The sequence below is a fragment of the Ischnura elegans genome (genome assembly GCF_921293095.1).
Source record: "Ischnura elegans chromosome 13 unlocalized genomic scaffold, ioIscEleg1.1 SUPER_13_unloc_3, whole genome shotgun sequence".
Classification (NCBI taxonomy): Eukaryota; Metazoa; Arthropoda; class Insecta; order Odonata; family Coenagrionidae; genus Ischnura; species Ischnura elegans.
The window spans coordinates 6,710,603-6,732,251 of record NW_025791659.1 but is presented as its reverse complement, the minus strand read 5'-3'; the positions used below and the strand labels follow the sequence as shown (position 1 = coordinate 6,732,251).

The 21,649-nt window shown below is 38.2% G+C and overlaps 1 protein-coding gene across 2 annotated transcripts; it reads right to left on the bottom strand.

The window, feature by feature from the left end:
- Window positions 1-704: 704 nt before the first annotated feature.
- On the bottom strand, window positions 705-18,216 carry LOC124172801 (zinc finger protein 665-like). Of its 2 annotated transcripts, XM_046552284.1 has the most exons (7): window positions 18,132-18,216; window positions 15,844-16,011; window positions 12,560-12,679; window positions 11,440-11,571; window positions 10,901-11,032; window positions 9,572-9,644; window positions 705-4,903 (listed from the first exon to the last, which is right to left on the bottom strand). In XM_046552284.1, the coding sequence occupies exons 2-7, from the start codon at window positions 15,898-15,900 to the stop codon at window positions 2,658-2,660; spliced, it is 2,760 nt and encodes a 919-aa protein (XP_046408240.1). In that variant the 5' UTR covers window positions 15,901-16,011; window positions 18,132-18,216; the 3' UTR covers window positions 705-2,657. The 2 variants fall into 2 exon arrangements, with proteins under 2 accessions (XP_046408240.1, XP_046408241.1); XM_046552285.1 differs by lacking the exon at window positions 11,440-11,571.
- Between the last annotated feature and the right edge of the window lie 3,433 nt (window positions 18,217-21,649).

Here is a 21,649-nt window from a genome sequence, read left to right as displayed (position 1 = left end):
AGTCAAGGTAGCGGAATTGCCGGGGTGAGCACTTGTCAGACTTTGGCCTGAATGCATATGTTATCGGTTTGTGGTCCGTAAATATCGTGAAAGTTCGCGCTTCTAGCATGTGCTTAAAGTTGCGAACTCCGCGGTAAATAGCCAATAGCTCTCTATCGTATGGGCTATAGTTCTTCTCTGCGGCATTGAGTTTTTTTTTTTTTAGAGAAACCCAATGGTTTCCAGCCGGTGTCGGTTTGTTGTTGGAGAACTGCCCCCAGGGTAAAATCCGAGGCGTCGGTGAAAAGGCCCAGGGGGAGGGAGGGGACAGGGTGGGCGAGGAGGGCAAAGGTGGAGAGGGCGTCTTTGCACTTTTGGAATGAGAGGCGCAGTTCGGGCGTCCATGTTATCTCATTATTGCCTCGCAATCCACTTTTTTAAGTTGTTTAACTTTCTGATGGCAGGATGGCCCCCCTGGAACCTTTTAAGGATTTGATCTTTTCAAAAAATGGGAAATAAAGAGTTTTTACGACTTAATTCTTGTGTAACATTTATTAATCCTCTAATAAATTTATAATAGAAAAGTAGGAATAACATAGCAAATTCTGAGTATATAAAAATGATATACCACATTCATTTCATTGGCAAACTCAGTCTAACACTTATTATTACGCACAATTAATGTTATTTCCAGCTAAGCCACAATTTTTTTTATTTGAACAAAGTAGGCTGCCAGCATTCATGATTAAATTCAGAACCACTTAGGACGTGACAATTGAGAATGGACTTTGAGCAAGATACCATTGACTAAAAATTATATACATTTCTCAATCAAAAATTGGCATGCAAGGCTTTTTGACCCCCATCTGCTAGACTAGGTGTTTCCTTTTATGCTATCGCTCTTCTTCAATATTAATTACAAAAATTCAAAATGACACAGCTTGGTATTCTTTCATGGAAATATGTACATGGTCCATCATCCCTTTTGACATTATATCATCATTCCACTTTCCAATTCCACATTCAAAAGGCAAGAATCAACTATTAAGCTCCTCACTACACATTGGCATGAGGTCGACTTTGAATATACATAACATTTATTTAAATTATCTTGTCAGCAAAAAACATGTTACATGCACAAAGATAAGTCATCTGACAAGTAGACATCGTGAGAGTGATAGTCGGGATCTGACTGCCGATGTTATTATTTTGTGAGACTATATTGTAACGTAGAAAAAGTGTCACGGTTTTCTTCCACATATACCCGGATTCTAAAGATTTCACGCCCCATGACTTCCTTTAAGAAATCTCTTTGAAGAATACTCTGATGAATAATTGATGCATGGGTGTAGGATCGGTTCATTGAAGAGAAGCAGAGGTGTTATTTGGAGACGATGAAGACTTTGTTGCACGCAGGGTGTTTATTTGGTGAGAGCTAGAATTAAGATTTTTAAATATGTGAAAATGCTGTGGGAGAAATAGCTGGGTTGAAGATGGGCACATTACCCAGTAGTTCACATATAATTATGTAATTATACATATACCTGGGTCCTAAAATTTATGTGGCACGGCACAATTTGAGTCCCATTAAAAATTCATATGCTAATATGAAAATAGAAAATTCACCAAGCAACTATACTATGGCAATGGCGATGAGTTGTAACAGATATTTATAACATAAAAAGGGAGAAAAAAGATTAGCTGACACGGGACTCGAACCCCGGACCCGCATGGCAAATGACAATGGGGGAGAGTCCATGACCACTCTACGGCACAGATATTGAGAGGGAGCTATAACTCAAGGGAAGTCATGGTGCGAAAAATGTTTACATGCGAATATCTCTCAGACTCAGGCCTATGTAGATGAGAGCCGTTACACTTTTTTCCTACTTTACCATATACTTTCAGAAAATAACATCAGCAGTCAGATCCCAAATATCACTCTCACGATGTCTCCTAGTGAGTGAAATAATAGCAGCAAACGCTACAAGATCAGTGTGTCTCAATTGTGTGCGAATGTGGCAGTTAAGGTTAGACTTAACAGGGAAGACTCAATTCACTAACTCCTGCTTTACTTTGAGGCATTCCATTATAAGCTTTCCTACAAATACACAATTACTCATGCCTCTTATTTTTTTATATCAGAGCGCGACCCGGGTTTCAATGAATTATCATCATCTTCAGGTGCAAATTATGATGATTTGTTTATCTCATTATTGTTACCCAGTTACTTGATGAATTTTAAAACGGACACTAGAATAGGGGAAAATGATTGGTAGAGATATTCATCAAGTAACTAGGTAACAATAATAATATATAGAAAACACAATTTGCGCCTGATGATGATGATATATTTGTGTAATCCCAGGAAAACTCAGGGGAAGGCTTATCATGAAAAATTTTTCCAAATGTACGTGTACAAAAGTGGTAGTCAAGCCCCTTCCTTGCAGAGGACTTGATGAGGACTATTCATATATAAGGTTATCTTCATGCGTGAGCATGCATGCTGGCTGTCAAAGTACCCACGCATAGCAAAACATTTACTAAAAATATTACAGTGATAATAATTACCTGCGGTGAGTGTACAAATGTATTACCTAGGTTTCAATAATGTGTGAAAGCTGCCGCTGACGTTGCTGAAATAAGAATCCTCTTGGGTTTTTGTAATCATGTCTACACTAAGAGGAACTTTGTCGAGAAAGCCTTTCGGATTCTTCACGCGAATTCTCTCCCGAGTGCGTTTGCAAATGCATCACTAAGTTGCTCTTCCTCGAAAAAGACTTTTGACATTCGTTGCATGAATATGGTTTCCCTCGCAAGTGTGTTTGCACGTGTTTTTTGAGACCACATTTATCCCTGTAAGATTTATCGCAGATTCTGCATGAATAGGGTCTCTCTTTCGTATGCGTTCGGGTGTGCAAGGCAAGGCCTTCCCTCCGAGCGAAAGCCTTGCCGCACACGTTGCAAATGTGAGGCTTCTCTCCCGAGTGCATTCGCATGTGACTTGTGAGGTGAAAACTCAGCGGGAAGGACTTGAAGCAAATTTCACACGAGAAAGGTCGTTCACCCGTGTGCGTCACCATGTGATACTTGAGAGCCTGCCTCATTTTGAAAGATTTTTCGCAGATTCCGCACGAAAAAGGTCTCTCTCTGGAGTGGATGCGCATGTGGGAAACGAGGGTGTTTTTCCGAGCAAAGGGCTTACCGCACACGTTGCAGGCGTGAGGCTTCTTTCCCGAGTGCGTTAGCATATGACCATGGAGAACGGAACTTTGCCTGAAAGACTTGAAGCAAATTTCACACGAAAAAGGTCTAACTCCTGAGTGTGTTCGCATGTGCGCGACCAAACGGCTCTTTTGAGCGAACGAATTCCCGCAAATTTCGCACGAGAAAGGCTTCTCCTCCGTGTGCCTGCGCATGTGGGAATCGAGGTCTTCGCTCCGAGCACACGTCTTGCGGCAGAACGTGCACGAATAATGTTTCTCCCCCATGTGCGCACGTATGTGCTTCACTAAATGCCCCTTGGCCATAAAAGACTTTCCACATTCGTCGCAAGAATAAGGCTTCTCTCCGGTGTGCCTGCGGACGTGGATGTCGAGGTTACTCCTGTTAGAGAAGGTCTTGCTGCAGACAGTGCACTGAAAAGGCTTCACTCCCGTGTGAGTTCGTACATGTAAAACTAATTGGCCCTTCAAAAAGAAAGACTTCCCACATTCATTGCACGAATAAGGCCTCTCTCCGGTGTGTCTACGCATGTGTATATCATGGTCACTCCGGAGAACGGAGGACTTTCCGCAGACTGTGCACGAGTAAGGTTTCTCCCCGCTGTGCATCCGTTGATGAGTTACCAAGGCGCTCTTTTTCGAGTAGGACTTATCGCACTGATTGCACGAATAAGGCCTTTCGCCCGTGTGCGTTCGGGTATGCACGGTGAGGTCCCTTTTCTGAGCGAAGGCCTTGCTGCAGAATGTGCACGTATAGGGCTTTTCCCCGGTGTGCGTCCGTACATGATTAACCAAGATGCTCTTTGTCGAGAAAGACAATCCACAATGATTGCACGAGTAGGGCCTTTCGCCTGTGTGCGATCGGATGTGTACGATGACTTGACTTCTCTGAGGGAAACACTTAGCGCACAAGCTGCATGAATATGATCTCCCTTTCTTAATCACAGCCACGTGATCGCGCAGGTTCCTCGTGCAAGGTGACTTTGTGGATAAACTTGATTTCTCATCTGCAGTGAAACTTCTCGTCGCTCGCCTCACACTTTTCGCATCCCCTTTTTCTCCTACGGTTTCCCTGATGGAAACATTTTCTTTTTGCCTCGCCCCTAGTCTCTTTGTCTTCAGCCCACCCAAAGCCATGGATGTGGCAGTCATGCAAGAGCTGCTATTGTCGCTTGACAAAAGGGGTTTCAAAGACATGTCTCCGACAGAAGATTCTGCTACGGCATCAAAATTACGAGAAACGACATGAATTTTCATGTGTTTGATTAGCTCATTTTTGTCGCTGAACCTATCTCTGCAGTCGAAGCAATCATATGAATTTTCGTTTGATCTGTTACTGTTACAAGGATTTGCGATCAAGCAATTTAGTACCTCTTCATTGTTTCCCATGACAGTGTCACTACCACTTTTGTCCTTTCGTCTGATTCTGATAAGCCTAAGGGAATCCATGGTATTTTGTGCATCACAACCACCTCCATCCCCAGAAGCAGTCGTTGCCACTCCACCTTTGCTTCTTTTCAGTGATTCAATGTCTTTTGTATTGCATTGTCTATCATCAGGAACTGAACAGCAAGTTCTCTCATCAGTATCAAGAGCACCACATTTTTCCGAGTCTTTACCCATCAGATTTCTTCCTATCCCTACAAGGGTTGCACCAGTCTTGGAATCATTTTGTGGCATATCTGCGGCAGCTGGGACACCTGCAAAAGAATTTCAAATAACCACTTTCACATTAAAACATGATATCAAAGACTCCGACACCCTTCATTTACAATCGATTAAATGGATGGAAAAAACCAGAAATGTGAATGGGAATATGCCAATTTAAAAGATTTAAGTTATCTTAAAATGGACCGAAAGCATTGTCAATTTATTCACTCGTTTGAGCAAGTTCCAAGTTCACATTTCCTGTGAATATTTAAATTTACTTTATGATACTTGATTCTGAAACCAAGTGCTTCATTCTAATTAATTGTTGATATTTTTTAAATAAACTGGTCTCATAGCTTGGATGAACCATGACAGCATTCTCATATGAATTTTAAACTGTCAACAAATCCATAGAGAGAAAATGAAGAAAATTTCTCCAGCATTTGGTCCAATTAGTTGAACACTCAAACATTTCGGTAAAAAATTTTTAGGGAGGACCATTGAAAAAATACAGATGCCTACAAAAAAGTAAGTAAACATAACTCTCCTTCCCTACCCAATTGGCACTTATACTACAGAAAACAGAAAATATGGATGGATGACTAATTCAGGTTCTTCATCCTTCACAACCAGTTGCAATAAGCCTTATCTGTAAACAGCTATTTGTAGCCCATGGAAGCACTCACCCACTGCTTCCATTGTGGAAAATGGGCCAGGTCGAATTCTCCATGAGTTCTCTGGTCACAGTAAAATTGGTTAAATAAAAGGATAAACATGTACATTAGGGGCGGTCATCAAACAACTTTTTTCGAAATTCAAAGTTCGACATACGTCAAAATGTAGCCCGAGGTACCAAATGAACAGAGAAAAAATTTTGTTCCTCTAGGTTGACATCCTACGGTTGCACCAAGGTCATTTATATTGAGCGTAGGCAACCCGCAACGCACGCCATCTTTTTACGCTGCTTCGGTGTAAATGTCGTGATTTTAATAGTTTTTTTCGGGCGATTCTGCACCATTCATGTCTGAAATTGTCGAGATTAGCCACAAAGATCGAATAGTCACGTCTTTTATACAATAACTGGTCTTAAAATGCAAAGACACGTAAAAAAAACTTTGAAAATTACTTAATTAATAGCAAATATTTTAATTTTCTGAACTCGCATGGGCATGATCGCACTAATATGACCCTTCCACTTATACAGAACAATATCTTTCCCCTCTCCCATCCTAAGGTATGGATCTCCTCATCTCCCTATGTCCCGCCTTTGAACTAATGTCAACGCACTGCTTAGGCTACATCGTCTACGAAAATGGCTCCGTGGTCCAAATTTTGCAGCTCTTCGCCCACCAAGAGAACAGGTACCACTCCGGGTCTCAGGGTGACCCAGAACTCACCACGTGGAGGTGGCTGCAACTCGAGCTCCTCCCGTACCCACCCACCCTTCTAATCTTATGACTTACTAGTTAAGATGTAATCTTTTTTGGATCCAAACTTTGACATAATTTTCCTTGATTATATTTTCTGGCGTATGTTTCCATCTTTTTCCTCCGCTGAACTCATGCTCTCTGATGCCTCTGTGACCATTTTCACGTGTCTCTCGGCGGCTTGAGTGTGGCAGGGTAAGTCAGGGATTTTGATGCGGGGTGGACTTTCCTCCGTCTGGTCGGTCAACATACATTCAAGCTTCGCTGTCGATATGTGATCCAGTAAAGGTGGTACTGTAACTGTAGTGTTTTCCCAATCGATTAAATTGGTGTAGTCAGATGCATTAAAGTTAAGTGGAGGGATGTGAAAAGCCCGGATTCCTTCTTCTGGCGAATACGTCTTTCTTGCCAGCACTATCCTCTTCAGGGCTACTCTTCGCACTTCGGCACTTTCATCATTCACCATTGCAATTAGGATGTTCTCTGGATGAGCGAAGAACGCATTTTTCTGGATGAATTTCTCAAGAACCTCCCTGTAATTTTTAGGGAATTGTCTTATTCTATGATACATTTCCCAAATATGTTTTACTCCCTCTGTAATCTTCCAATTTTTCTTAATTGTGAACCACATAGGAATATAGAGTTTCATGATAATCTTGGTTATTGTTTTCAGAGCCGCTGTTGGTCGTCTTGTTCCTATATAAACGCGCATCACTCTGTTGGCCGTCGTTCCCCATCTACTATTATTCATTTTACCAGGATCGCGATCAGCCAGCTCTTGTGGGATGTATCCCCTGGCAATACCACGGGCCATGTCGAGCGAATATTTTTGGTGTGTGCTGATGAGTCTAGTTCAGGATCAGTAAGATCAAGATCAATCGTCTGAAATTTCACCACAGGCAGCTTCACACAGGTCTTCAGTTGGCGACCAATTGGTCCACTGTAGCTATTTGGTCCTGTCGTTGGCCCATCAAATTTTTCCATTATATGTCGAAGAGGGAGTTCATTTGAATGCAGCAGGCACACACAAGTCTGTAATGCACGCCCGAGACGCAGTTCCACAAAGCGTATAGCGCCTCCCCTCCAGCCGGTGTTGGTAGGACAACCATCACAACCGATGCACCGTATGGAAGACGTGTCAATTCTAGCGGCTTCGACAAAGTCAAGGATGGTGTTTCTGAGGCATTCTGCATCTCCTGTTTCAGGTAAAATATAAATAAACCCCGCCAGGTTCTGCAAGAATAACTACATGCTCTTCGGTGGAAGTCGTGATGCGCACCTTATTGTTGCTGCACAATTCCCTGATTTTTGTCTTGTCTCTTCTTCCATCGAAGAACAATGCTATCCTTGGTTGGTCTCTTAGCATTTCAATATCCTCTGCAGTCGCAAGCTCTCTGTATTTCTTCCTTTGGCGCGCAATTTTTTTCCGGTCGACAATCTTCGATGAATTTTCAGGTGTAACCTGTCCGACGTCTTCAAACGCTGCTGTGACGAGGGATGCTGCAACACCGCTTGGAACGTTGTACCTTTCCGCCAATTGGCAGGTCACAGGCAGATTCAGGATGTTGCGCGAAGAGCTACTTGAGGATGGGCGGGAGGATGGCTGCCATTCATCGTCGAGCACAGGCGGCGAGTCATCTGGAACTTTAGTGCACAAAGACTTGAGTTTAGAACCAATATTCTGGGCGAAGGATGCTGACGCCTTTTTTTTTCAAATGATTCCTCCATTTTCATCAATTTTCTTGTTTCTTTGGCAGCCTTCTTCCTATGTCTTTCTGTGGTTTTCCAATCAATGGCCCCAATCACTTGTTGTCTGGTTGATCTTTGGCCTAAAAGGAATGGTATTTCTTCATTTTGAATCAACATCTTCGGCTTACAAATGCACATCGCCGATTTCGGAAGACACTTACATTGAGCAACATCAAATAGCCTTTTAGCATCTTCCTTAAATTTTTTGGAGTCTCGATGAGCAACAAATGAATTTTTCTTCTTTGTTCTTTTTAAAATTGTTTTACATTTTGTATGGTATCTCAACACTGCCATGAGGATACCGCGGTTTGAGATGACAGGAACAGACGCATCGATCCACTCTTGCTCCACTCTATCGGCGACAACATGAGCAACCTCCTGGGCCGATGGATCAAATCCTCTTCCCTCTTGCCTCTTTTTCATCTCCACCCACATGAAATACTTCATAACATCTTCAAATGTGGGAAGATTTCTCCCAGACAACTGTTGAGGAGCACCGAAGAGATGATTCTCAACTGCAGAGCGTGTCAACACATTCATTGTTGATTTTAATTGCTATCCACTTTAAAAAAATCACTTCGGCACGCAATCCTTGCTTCACCAAACCTTGCGAAGGGGCATCCCCAAGAACAAGACAATTTTTCAATGGCGTACGGGGAATTTATATAGTAAGGGAGCATGGAGGGGAAAGGAAAAAAGAGGAGAGGATACCGGCAGTTGTTACTTTGTGTTAATTAGTAGTTACATAGTCTTCAGCAGCTCCCCTCGTTCCAATCTGATTACTTGCCATTCCTCTCCGCCAGTTTTGGATCCAAAAAAGATTACATCTTAACTAGTAAGTCATAAAATTTGAAGGGTGGGTGGTTACGGGTCGAGTTGCAGCCACCCCAACGTGGTGAGTTCTGGGTCACCCTGAGAAATTTGGACCACGGAGCCATTTTCGTAGACGATGTAGCTTAAGCAGTGCGTTGACATTAGTTCAAAGGCGGGACATAGGGAGATGAGGAGATCCATACCTTAGGCTGGGAGAGGGGAAAGATATTGTTCTGTATAAGTGGAAGGGTCATATTAGTGCGATCATGCCCATGCGAGTTCAGAAAATTAAAATATTTGCTATTAATTAAGTAATTTTCAAAGTTTTTTTACGTGTCTTTGCATTTTAAGACCAGTTATTGTATATAATACGTGACTATTCGATCTTTGTGGCTAATCTCGACAATTTCAGACATGAATGGTGCAGAATCGCCCGAAAAAAACTATTAAAATCACGACATTTACACCGAAGCAGCGTAAAAAGATGGCGTGCGTTGCGGGTTGCCTACGCTCAATATAAATGACCTTGGTGCAACCGTAGGATGTCAACCTAGAGGAACAAAATTTTTTCTCTGTTCATTTGGTACCTCGGGCTACATTTTGACGTATGTCGAACTTTGAATTTCGAAAAAAGTTGTTTGATGACCGCCCCTAATGTACATCCTCCACAAATATTAACTTTAATTCCTCCATATTTAGAGTTATTTGCAAGCCTTTGAGAGCACTCACCAATTTCCTCCGTAGAAGACTTTTGAGCCATAGTAAAACTCTCAATTGGCACCATGTTCTCACCTGTGGTAGGCTGGAAATAAGAATCAAAATAATAACAATGTGTGAACAAGAGGTTTAGAAAATTCATTTTGAATGGATTTACCAAAATGTATTTCATTGATTGATTTATTATGCGAATGTTCTTCATATTCTCTTGCAAGCTGTCTCAAGGAAATTAATGTCTGTAATTTAAATGGTTTAAAATTAGGTTTATAAATTAACCACTTAACATGTTGCATACCGGGGTAAGCTAATGTTCAAAATATAACTTTACCCAATCAAATGTTATGATGCATCAATTCATTATGAATAACGAACAACAACTGAAAACGTACTAATGAATACGTATTGTTCGCTTTATAATTGTTTAGGTTGACATGCCTAAATGACGAGAATCTTTGTCATCCATCCGGAATGTTCGGGAAAAAAATGAAGAGAATGGAATACTATATACCAACTACCTCTTATTTACATAGCAAAATCCAAGCTAAATCCATGTGATGATAGCAGAGTAATAGCTTCTCGATATGTAAAACTCAACATATAATTTTATCCACAATGATAAGACTCCCCCACTGACCAAGGTTACAACACACCATGTCATTTTCAAGGTCTAATATCCTTAAAGTCAGACTGATATGTTAAGCCACAGGAAGCCTAGATGCCAGCAATGGATGAAGCAAAAAAAATTCCTTGAACAGCACAGGCACAGAGAGAATTGTACAAAATATTACAATCTAATCAAAGCTGAATACTTAAACAAAAAAGGACACAATACATCTGACACTACAAATGAACGCAATACATCTGACATTACATTTAAAAATGTATTTATTTAAAATGGCATCAAAATCGCCAGCTGCAGAACAGTGAAATGTGGAAGCTTTAGAAATGTGTTGCTCCTGAAGAATGCTGAAGATGTATAAAATCAAACGAGGATGTACCAAGGAAGTACAGAGTAGTGTGATAAAAGAGTAATCTTCAAAACACCTTAACTTAATGGACCACATCATCAGATGTGATGGCCTTATAAATACTGTAGTCAGAAAAATAAAAGGAGAGGTGGACAGGAAGAAGGGAAAAGGATAGTTCTGAATGTTCTTCAAGGTTTTTAAGGATAAAATAAAGAAGACCATAAATGTGAAAAGATAAGCAGATGGAATCCAGGAATTGAGGGCTGTATGAAACCAATTTTAGAAATGTGGATTTATGAATATAACCATAATATTTATAGTTCATATTCAATTCAAGTACAATGCACAAGAAACAGCTAATAAATAATATTACCTGATCAGGAGAGTCTTCATGTATGAGTTTGCTTGAGGAAGCATCAGTGCAATCATTGACTGCGTATCCTTCTTCACCATCGCTAATCTCATCTTCTTTAACAGAAGAGCACTTGTATGTCACTGGATCACCCTATTGGAAAGACGAAAACTCATTGGTACACATTTTTATCAATTGGCACAAGAAGCAAAAGTGATCATGAACAAAGCTTGAATCACAGGGTGTCTGTAGAAAATAAATAATCCCTAATAAACAATTCTGGCCTCTCTGTAAAAAAAAACAGAATAATTTAAACGAATAACAATAAGGACAATTTTCAGAAAAAGAAAAGGACAGGTGGTCAGGAAGAGATTCTGAATGTTTTTCATAGGTCAGGTTATGAAGCGTGTAAAAGAGAAGAATAGCTTTGATATGAAAAGATAAGGAGATAGGAGAGAAGAATGAAAGGCTATATGAAAACAATTTTAAGATTGCTGACTTATCATGGTGACAGAGTTCACATGCATTTCAAGGTGCAATTGATAGGTCATATGTATTACCTGATCAGAAGAGGCTTCATGCATCAGTTTGCTTGAGACACCATCAGTGCAATCACTGTGCACATATCTTTCTCCGTCATCACTAATCTGATCTTCTTTAACAGGAGAGCACTTGAATGTCACTGTATCACTCTATTGGAAAGAGGAACACCAATTGGTACACATTATAATCAATTGGTACACCAAGAAAAAGTGTTAATGAACAAGCCTGAATTACAGGGTGTCTGCATTAGTGTACCCAGCGAAGGGCAGGGTATGCTAATGCAGACACCCAGGGGGGCAGCTGCCCCCCTAGGAGGAAAAATCGCAAAAGTCTTTTTAGCAAAATCGGTTATGAATTGAAACAAGTATTCAACAAATTTTCTTTATGCCCAAGAAAGATAATTTGTATCAGTATAAGATATGCAACTAAAATAACACCATTTTTTAAAGGAAATAATCTCATAAACTAATAAGGCACTGCTATAATTTTTTTAAATGTTGGTTTCATTAACCTTTTCCATGCTAAAATGACACAACCTGGCTTGACCAACCCCCCTAGTTATGATACTGGGTATGCCCTTTGGTGTCTGTAGAAAGTAAATAATCGCAGTAGAACGATTCTGGCCTCTTTGAAGAAAACAAAATAACTTAATTGACCAACAATATTAGTCCAATAAATATCTTCCTCATTATCATTTAATCTAATGAAAGCCTTAATGAGGAGGAATAACATTATTGGGCACACCTTGTGACTTAAGGCTCATAAAATTGTGGAGTAAACCCTACCTTTATTACTACTTAACACATAATTTGACAAAAAAAACTATAAGATCACTGAATTCTGAAAATTGAATGCGATTTTCTAATAAAAAATTGATGGTAATCAATAAAATAGTTTCAAACCTATGAACAACAGTAAAATAAGCTGCAAGTAGAGTAACATAAACCTAATTATTTGTCACAATGATTCTTTCATTTTAAAAGATTCATTCACAAAAAACATAGCTTTTCTGCTTTTGACGGATCAAGGGAGGAAAAATGTCTTGCCTTTCTGCTGAGTGGTGCTCGAGAATGTTCCCCCAGAGAATGGATAAGTGTCATCGCACAACTGAGCATAACAATGCAAAAGTACACTCACCACGTCATCAGTTGCCAATGGATCCGTGACATCAGTCGAAATTCCAGCAAAGTCTGGTTTTTGCAGCATGGGATAACTCTCTTCCATACGATGATCTCTGTTCTCCTCTTTCACATGACACTAAAAGAGAATGCTGAGTGTCACTAAATATAAGTCTACCAATAAAAATAATAATAATAAAACCTCAGGTAGCCAAAAGCAAGTACTCATAAATTTTTTTGACTCCTTGCTTGCAGTTCAACTCCAGTAGTATTTAACTGTCCTTTCCATCATTTATAATTTCTTACAGATAATTATGCCCATGCCTTTCCTTCTTCCTCTTAAAATAATTACGTGACCAAGAAAATATGCACAGTTAATTTCTGTAATATATTATATTTTTGTAATTTCTGCATACTTAGTAATTCGTAAAGAACATGACATAAAGAGATGTTTTCCTGTATTTTCCAAGCACATAAAAACATGGAAATTACCACATAAACTAAGCTGCGATTAGATCTGAAAATGAGGTTATTGTCTCTGATAGCATATGGTACCAAAAATTCTTACAATTTTGATGATGTTCCTTACCAGGGAATATACTCTATTAAATAATATCTCCTTCAATCACAAAACTATGCTTCAACATTGGCATAATTTTAATGGGCATAACTTGGCTCATCCATCTCTTGATAAACTTAACTTTATTTCTACCCACATGTAATTTTCAAAAGAAAGTTGAGATTTTATAATGAAACTTTAGCATGAACAAAGAAGTTTCTAAGGTTGGCCTCTTTGCTCTGCTTTACAGTCTTTTCAGCATTTTTCATGTTTGTGTTGTTCCTCATCTTTTGCTGCTGTCAACAAAGTTTGGGTAACCTCTTTCCCTATTCTTTCGATCCCATGGGTAATGCAAGGAATATTGCATTTCAAAGTTGAACCCATGCCAAACAATTTTGGTATTTCCACACTGATTATGTCAGCAGGCTTCAAAATCTGGTAATTAAAATCTCAGGTTGGTCACCACACATGTGTTCTTGGTTGTCGCTGATATTTTTCCATCACATAAATGATACACAAATGCTCCTGATAACTTTTCGGATAACTCATGTTCAATGAGTGTATTTCATTTGATATTAGATGGGAAATAAATCTTTAAGGTCATAATAATGCATAGGCACAGGGCATTACTACATACTTGACTACAAACTTTTTTGGTTGCCATATTAACTTTCAAAGGTAAGTTAAGTTAAGAAGAATATTTAAAATAATGAAATTGCATGAAAATGCACAAAAAAACTGTTTTGTGCATTTGGCTTGAAATCATAAGATAATATGCTCCCGGGCTGATTTTTAGGAGCTGACGCTATTCCCCTTTCACTTGTTCTCGCAACGCAGGGCTGTGAAACCGCAAAATTTATTGGTGGGGTGGAAGCTCTCGTGGCATCCATGCAACGCAGAGCTGTCAAGGCACCGCCAATCAACAGAGGTATTTACTATTGCAAATGAATACTCAACGGCACTACTTCGCAGAAGATTTTTGAATTTGAGCATTAGAAACTGCTAGAAATAGGTGCCTTTTTGGGAAATATCTTTGACCACCGCATCACACAGTATGTCGGGGAACATTTCGGCCAATATTCCCGACTGATGGGTTTACTGGGTAACATTCAAAAACTGTACAAAACAGATATCCCCGTCTTGACATATTCCCAATATTATAAAAAACTTCCACCGCATACCATATATATTGATTTCAACAATAAAAAAATATAAGAATGGGAATAAAAAAATCAAAGAACATAAGAATGGGAATAAAATCTCTGAAACATGATGAATTTATTTTTTTAAATCCCATGCTTCTTTCTATACACAGACTGTCTCAAGGGTCCTGTGTTTTTTTTGATCTGTAGTTTTAGTAACTTTTCATCAAGCAATCTTCATGAAAATTGGCACACTTATGGGGAAAGGTCCTTAGTTTTGTTGAGCGTGAACAAATTTTACAATTTTGACCACACAATTTGGGTCCAAACCAAAATTCTGAATTTGCCTTATGGGGTTTCAATGTTAAAAAAATCGAGACAGAAAAATGTCTGAATTTCATTGACCAAGATGTCAATTCTTAGGTTTTCGCTCCCGACAAACCCAAAAATAATACTTTATTTACAAAAACTCAACCGTTGACCCAGTAAGATGACCGTCAAGGTCATAAGGGTGACAAAAACAAATGCATACCAACAAAGGTGTCGATCCATGGGTTTTATAGGGTGACCAAGTCATTGGCGATGTCCAAATACCCATATTATTCACTAATTAACCTATGAGGGTCACAATGGGGGTCAAATGTCATATAGTCAAACGTCAGGCCATAATAGCAACCAAAGTGTCAAACAATAGGTTTTGAAGGGTGCCCAAGTAAGTTTTGCAGTTCGTAGATCCAAATTGTCGATTTTTTACTAGCGAGGGTCATAATGGGGGTCAAAGGTCATAGATGTATGTTTTGAAATAACAGGAAAACTAATGTCCCCAAACAAAGGTTTTGAAGGATGACCAAGTGAGTGGCGTAGTACACATATCCACTGTCTTTTCCAACAAGCCTCCCCTGCCCACTTAGTTTCACACCGTTGTTGATTATTTATTTCCCTAGACATCCTTTTGCACGACTCTGTGTCCACATTCTTCCACTACATCTCTCTTCACAGAAAGTCCTAAGGAGGTCTAATGCCACATAGGATTTAATTGATAACTTCGCCGAAATCCCATTGGTTTTAAAGATCATCATGTAAATAGCAATATCCATTTATTCCTCTTTTCATTTAAGTATTACACCTCCATTCGTAATGCTCAAGTTAAGGGTACCGAGTTTTTCCCATGAAAGTCCTAAAAATATGTTAAATAAGTTTTAAGAAAAAGTCCCAGCTTGACTGTAAAGACCGCAATTCCCCATGCCTGTCCCTCGTCCTACAAACATTACTGGCAGCAAATTTATCATGCATTGAAATATATTGTTTTTGTATTTTAAATATTTACATTGCATTTGAAAAAAAATCAAATGTTTCCAATCCACCTCATTGTGCATCTGATATTGATTTGCCAGAAAATAGATTTGTGTGGCTAGCCTTTCTGCCTCTTATATTACCATAGGAAAAGTCCAACGATAGAAGGATGGATAAAATGTGAGCGACTTCCCATCTGAATACATACTTATTTTTACAACAGGCCGACTCTCTTTCCACATGCAACGAAATATGTACTGCTGAAGGTGATTCAACTCAAGTTTTACTATGCATGAGATTAAAACTTACCAACTCATCGATCCTGGGCAGTAGGCAATCTGGCACAGGAATGTATATTTCAGTCATTTTGGGTGAGTAAGTTACACGTGCACTCCTATCAATTATATCTTGGATGGACTCCTTAGTCTCCACAGAAGCCCTTGGCTTGTCATCAGCTGCCCCTTCTCCTTCAATACTCTTAGAAAAAAAGTAACTGATAAACAACTCATCTCATTAAAAATCAACAAATAAAATAAGCTCCTAACAATTACTAAAACAGGATGTAAAATATGTTGTTCCTGCTTCTTTGAGAAAATGGAGTGGTGTCCGCATGTCTGTTAATCAATCAATGAAAAGCTACACAGACGACTGAAATGTAATTTGCCAGGAAGATCATTGATTTACTGAGTTTATACGGTGTCAATTTAAAAATTTCGCCGGGGTCATGGAAGTTTGCCCTTCAATGCGAAATATATGAAAGCATTCTAGAGAGAATGGGGATTGTTCATAGATAACATTGTTCCCTTTTTAAAAATTGAGGCTTCTCAAAATAGAGATTCAGGATTCCAATATTTGCAGCTAAGAATATGATATTAATTAACTCTGTTAATCATACAATTAATAAATATTTTAATTTATGCATAAATTTTAGAGAAGTTGCTTATAAAATGCCAAAATCACTATTCTATTCTCATCAGTGGAGTCTTATGGTGTATCATATTTATGCAGAAAGAAAAGCAGCATCAAAATCATCTCAAATGCCAAAATTATTTCATAAAACTCTATTTTTATAAACCCTGATACATATAAGGTTAGTTTAATATAACATAATAGCTTTAAGGATGATAATCCTTAAAACTTAAAAAACCAATCATGCATCACATATGCATAAATCCTGAAACTAAGTTCCCTGTCTGTCAATTAGTGATGGGCAAAGTCGATCATTTTAGTGATTCAATCATTTTGACTCGATTCACATAAATGATTCAATCAATTGATTCAATCATTATGATCGAAAAGACTCAAAGGAATCAAGATCGAAAAGACTCAAAGGAATCAAGATCGAAAAGGCTCAAAGGAACCATGATTGAAGGACTCAATCAATGGATATAATAAATCATTTTGAATACTCGAATAAATACTGCCTCATCTGCGAAGAGCATTGGTAACGCTGATTGCTAACCATATTATCATATCATATACTATTTTGATTGTGAATTCCAATATGAGTAAATGAGATGGCAAAAATGAAGGAAGTAGTGTCATGAAAATATTTGGGAAGGCAAAACTGCCACAATTTCTAAACACTTATGGAATAATTTCAAACTATAACACAAAATACACCACAAACTTTTCATGAATCTGATCTGCAGGATAATTTTATGAACGGCACAATACAATGTTAACAGCTGCAACTTCTACTTCTTAACATTCTCCTACAAGAGTCATCTTAATATTTTCCTTTTACATGTAGCGGTGTTATTTATATTAATAACTGCTGGAAAACATACAAGCAAAAGATTACACAAGTATATTCAGTTCTTTCTAACATAGTATTTAATTTTCTCACAACTGTTTCTGCCATGACGAAAAGGATGAAGCATCGATCTTTCCAAATTTTGAAACAAACTGGAAACCAGGATGATTGATATGAAACCGGAAGTCGGAGTGATTGATGATCGACTTGTTTAACGAAATGAATCATGAGTCATTTGATTCATCTAGTGATTCAATCTTTTTAATCGAATCGTTCATGATCGACCCATCACTACAGTCAATGCATGGCTATGGTACTGATTGCTGGTCAATTTTGACACACCAGTTACATCATGACTCAAAGATATACATTTGGTAAACAAGCTGCTCAACAATTATGGTGAATTTTTCTTGGCAATATACTCTTTTTGTTTTTGAAATATCTGAGTTAGTGCCAACCTTTTTTTGGGAAGATTCCTTTTCCTCTTTTATTCAAAGAAAACAGGGGATAAGGTGCACTGAGGGGTCCAAAAGGTTTACGGAGATGCTCCCCTATGTGAGACAATGAACTGAGATTGTTTCCATTGCTTCAAAGATGGTCATTTCAATGCTGACAACTGTCCACGTGAAGGAAGAACAAAAACCTCCAAAGAAGAGCAATGCCAAGCACAGGAAGAGCTGGCTTTGTTCTATGAGCAACCCACGAAGAACTACTTCTACACAAGAACCTTGCAGATCCAAGAAACATGCTCCCACCACCACATCATGTTAAGTTAGGTATCATGATGTTAAGTTAGGTATCATATAAGACTTTGCCTAAAGATGGGCTTTGTTTCACATACCTCTGTCAGAAGTTTCCACACCTTTCAGAAGCTAAACTGAAAGAAGCTCTTTGCCGGGCCTGATATTAGAAAAATGATGTTTGATGTTACATAAATTTGAATCCACAATGACCTCAAATGCAAGAGAAGCTTGGATTTAATTCAAGTAAGTTGTCACCAAGTTCTTTGGAAATGAAAAAGACCCAAGGAAATAAGTCTATTAGTGCTAACATGTAAAAAAAAGTTTGAGCGTTTAGGATTTTTGATGAGCCTGAAAGTTCACCTTTTGAACTGCCATCTCGATTACCTCCTGGACAATTTAAGAGATGTTAGTGAGGAGCAAGGTAAGCGTTTTCATCAGGACATGAAAGTGATGAAAAAACGTCCACTGGAACGCCAACATGATGGGGGATTACTGTTGGTCACTTCACCGGGAAGTTAAGCAAGCGATTCATCGCAGAAAAAGCTACACAAGAAGTTTCAACGAAAAAAGGGAAAGAAAATTTAGACCAATTCTAGTTGACAAGTGAGTCCGGTATTATCTAACTGCATTAATATTGTAAATACAAACAATTTTATGATGTAACACAGGGTTTCATTGATTTCCCTATAGGGGTAAAGGGGTACTAATGGGATACCGTAAAGGGGTACTAATGTATATACTATATTATATAATAAAATGCATATTGCTTAGAAACTATGGGTGATACAAAAAAACTAAGGCCAAATTTGGATTTGATACATAAAAATCTATAAATATCAGCTATTAAAATAAAAAAGTTTTCAAACTAAATTTTTTTGTTGGCCTGTGTAATTTTACCTGAGGAACGAACAAATGATTTTTGCCAAACATTTTCTGATCAAATTAGTAACAGTGGAAACAAATTCATAAATGTATTTAAATACTGGAATAAAACAATCAAAAAATAAACTTAAAAGCTACAGAAATGTTGCACCTACGTTATCAATTTTCCCTACTTGATTTCTGATTTTACAACACTTTGTTAAAATGTTTTCTAGGATAGATTTTTACACAACATTAATTTTTAATGCTTGGCCACTACATATTGATTCATTTCTCTCACCATCTATTCATATGAAATGCCTATAAAATGAATCAATTTCTTAAACTTCAGAAAAATGTAATAATAATAATAATATTTAATTTCCTGTTGGCTATAACAAGTATAACATAGGATTTAGTCAAAAAAGGAAGAAAAGTTTATACAAAAGTTACATAGAAATTACAAAGAAGAGATAAGAAGTTAAATACATACATATTTATATTAATTTGCCATTAAGATACTCATCAATGCTGCAATAGCATTTTTATGTAGCAGTTCTTTTAGCTTATTTTTAAAAGTATTATCACTCACTGCACATTTTATTGGATTTGGGACTTTATTATAAACCATAGAGGCTGAGTGGTGAGCTGACCTTTTCTGCTTACATTTAAAGGCTGATTATTCAGATGGACATTGTCTTTACCACGTGTCTCGTGGTTATGGATTGAGGAGTTGGACATAAACAGGTGCCTATGGTTTCTCACAAAAGTACAGCAATCCAAGATATAAACACAGGGGAGAGTAAGTATTTTAAGTTCTTTGAATAGAGGTCTTCCCGGGGTCCTAATTGAGACCCTTAGCATACTCTTGATAGCCCTCTTTTGTATTGAAAATGCCTTGATTGCAGCGCTATTATTACCCCAGAATACAATTCCGTAAACTAAAAAAGAATGGATTTTGGCAAAGTAGATGAGTCTTATTGTTAGAATCTGAGTTGAGGTAGTTGGGGCAAGTTTCCTGATCATGTAGATCCCAGTATTCATTTTATTGATTAAATTGGTTATGTGAGGCTGCCAGTCAAGGTTCAAAGTGTTGTAGTATATATGACCTAAACCTCATGAGATCATTGTCAAAGGTAACAAGTGGTCCCCAACGATGAAATATAATGTTTGCATGCACTTACGACTATGCTTGGCAACCGATAAACCGATTCCCACATAGCAGAGATATGTCTCGAATATCACATGCTATGTCTCAGAGACATTCTTGAGAGCTACAGAGACGTCTCTGAGATGTCACTATGTCAAAAAAAAATGGTCCATGAGATGTCTCATGAGACGTCTCAAATAGGTCCCTGAGATGTCTCATGAGACTTAGTACTATGGTATGCTTTAAATTTAGCCAAAAAAATAATTAAATGCAAATTACACATTTATGGCCTACTTTTCTCGATCATTTTTAGCAACAAATTTTGTGATGGATGACCTTTAGAAAATAAGAAACCCATATTAAAAGTCGTGATTTTAATAATCAAAACTGCAGAATTACACCGAAAAATATTTATGGAAGGGATTGATGGTGTTTAAATACGTTTTTCATCTTTAATTCCTGAACGTCTCATGATTACATCTCCGAGACATCTCTGAGACATTCGCGATATTCGAGACCATAGTGAGGCGTCTCGGAGAGGTACGTTTCTATGTGGGTTTCTGGCTGTCTCAAATTTCATTCTTTAGCAGCAAATCGTCAAGGATTTGTTTATTCTCTTTAATATGCTCCGGTAACCCAATCAAATACTGAGGGACTGCGGTATAACTTGGAGCGTAGCCTACGTATATAACGTAGGCTACGCTTGGAGGGTAGATTGCCTTCTGAGTTGATCAATGATGAATTTTAACGCCCCACTTTCCGCGATATGATTGTTTAGAGCACACTGAAGTTTACCACAACACAAAATGTCTTCAGTCGCCTCAACTGAAACACAAACTGGAACATAATTAGTGCCTTGCCGAGGATTCATAGACAGAGAAAAACCATTTGTGGGAAAATGAACTCTTTACACTTGTCTGTATGGCAATTCATGCCCCGGTACTGCACATATATTGACATATGCTCAATTAACTTTTCATCCTTAACACGAGTGCCTTCATAGTTCATACTGGATTTATTCGCAGTTAAACTACTTTATTTGTGTTGCATTGTGAACTCCACTTGTGTCACCAGGCGATTAACATATTACCATATTGAGTTTATCCTTACAAATTTATGGTATTAATTCACCGTCCACAAATAATTTCCTTTCTACATTTCTTACTGTGGTGGACACAAACCAAAGATTGTCACTTTAAACTCTCCGAAACTTATAAATTAGAAAAAGCGTAAAGTACTTACCCTGCAGTAATTTCTAGGGGAATTTTTTCTAAGAACTGCGTTTGATTCTAAACAAATACTCTTGAAAACACTGAATTCTTTGAGTTTCTCCAAACACAGTGGACACATAGTATTGGGCAGGCCATCTCCCACAGCAACCTGATAGAGCAATAAACAACCTATACGTCAGAGTAATTCGGAATTATCCTGCATAACCCGTAATGAAGCAAGCTCCATTTTTAAAAAATCAATTAAATGTACTGTGCCTCTTACTTGTAAACCGACTAAATCATGCAGAGCTTCCTTCACAGTTATTTTACATGCTACACTCGAAGTGAATATGTTGTAATAAGCATTATTACTCTTCCTACAAAGTCTGCAAAG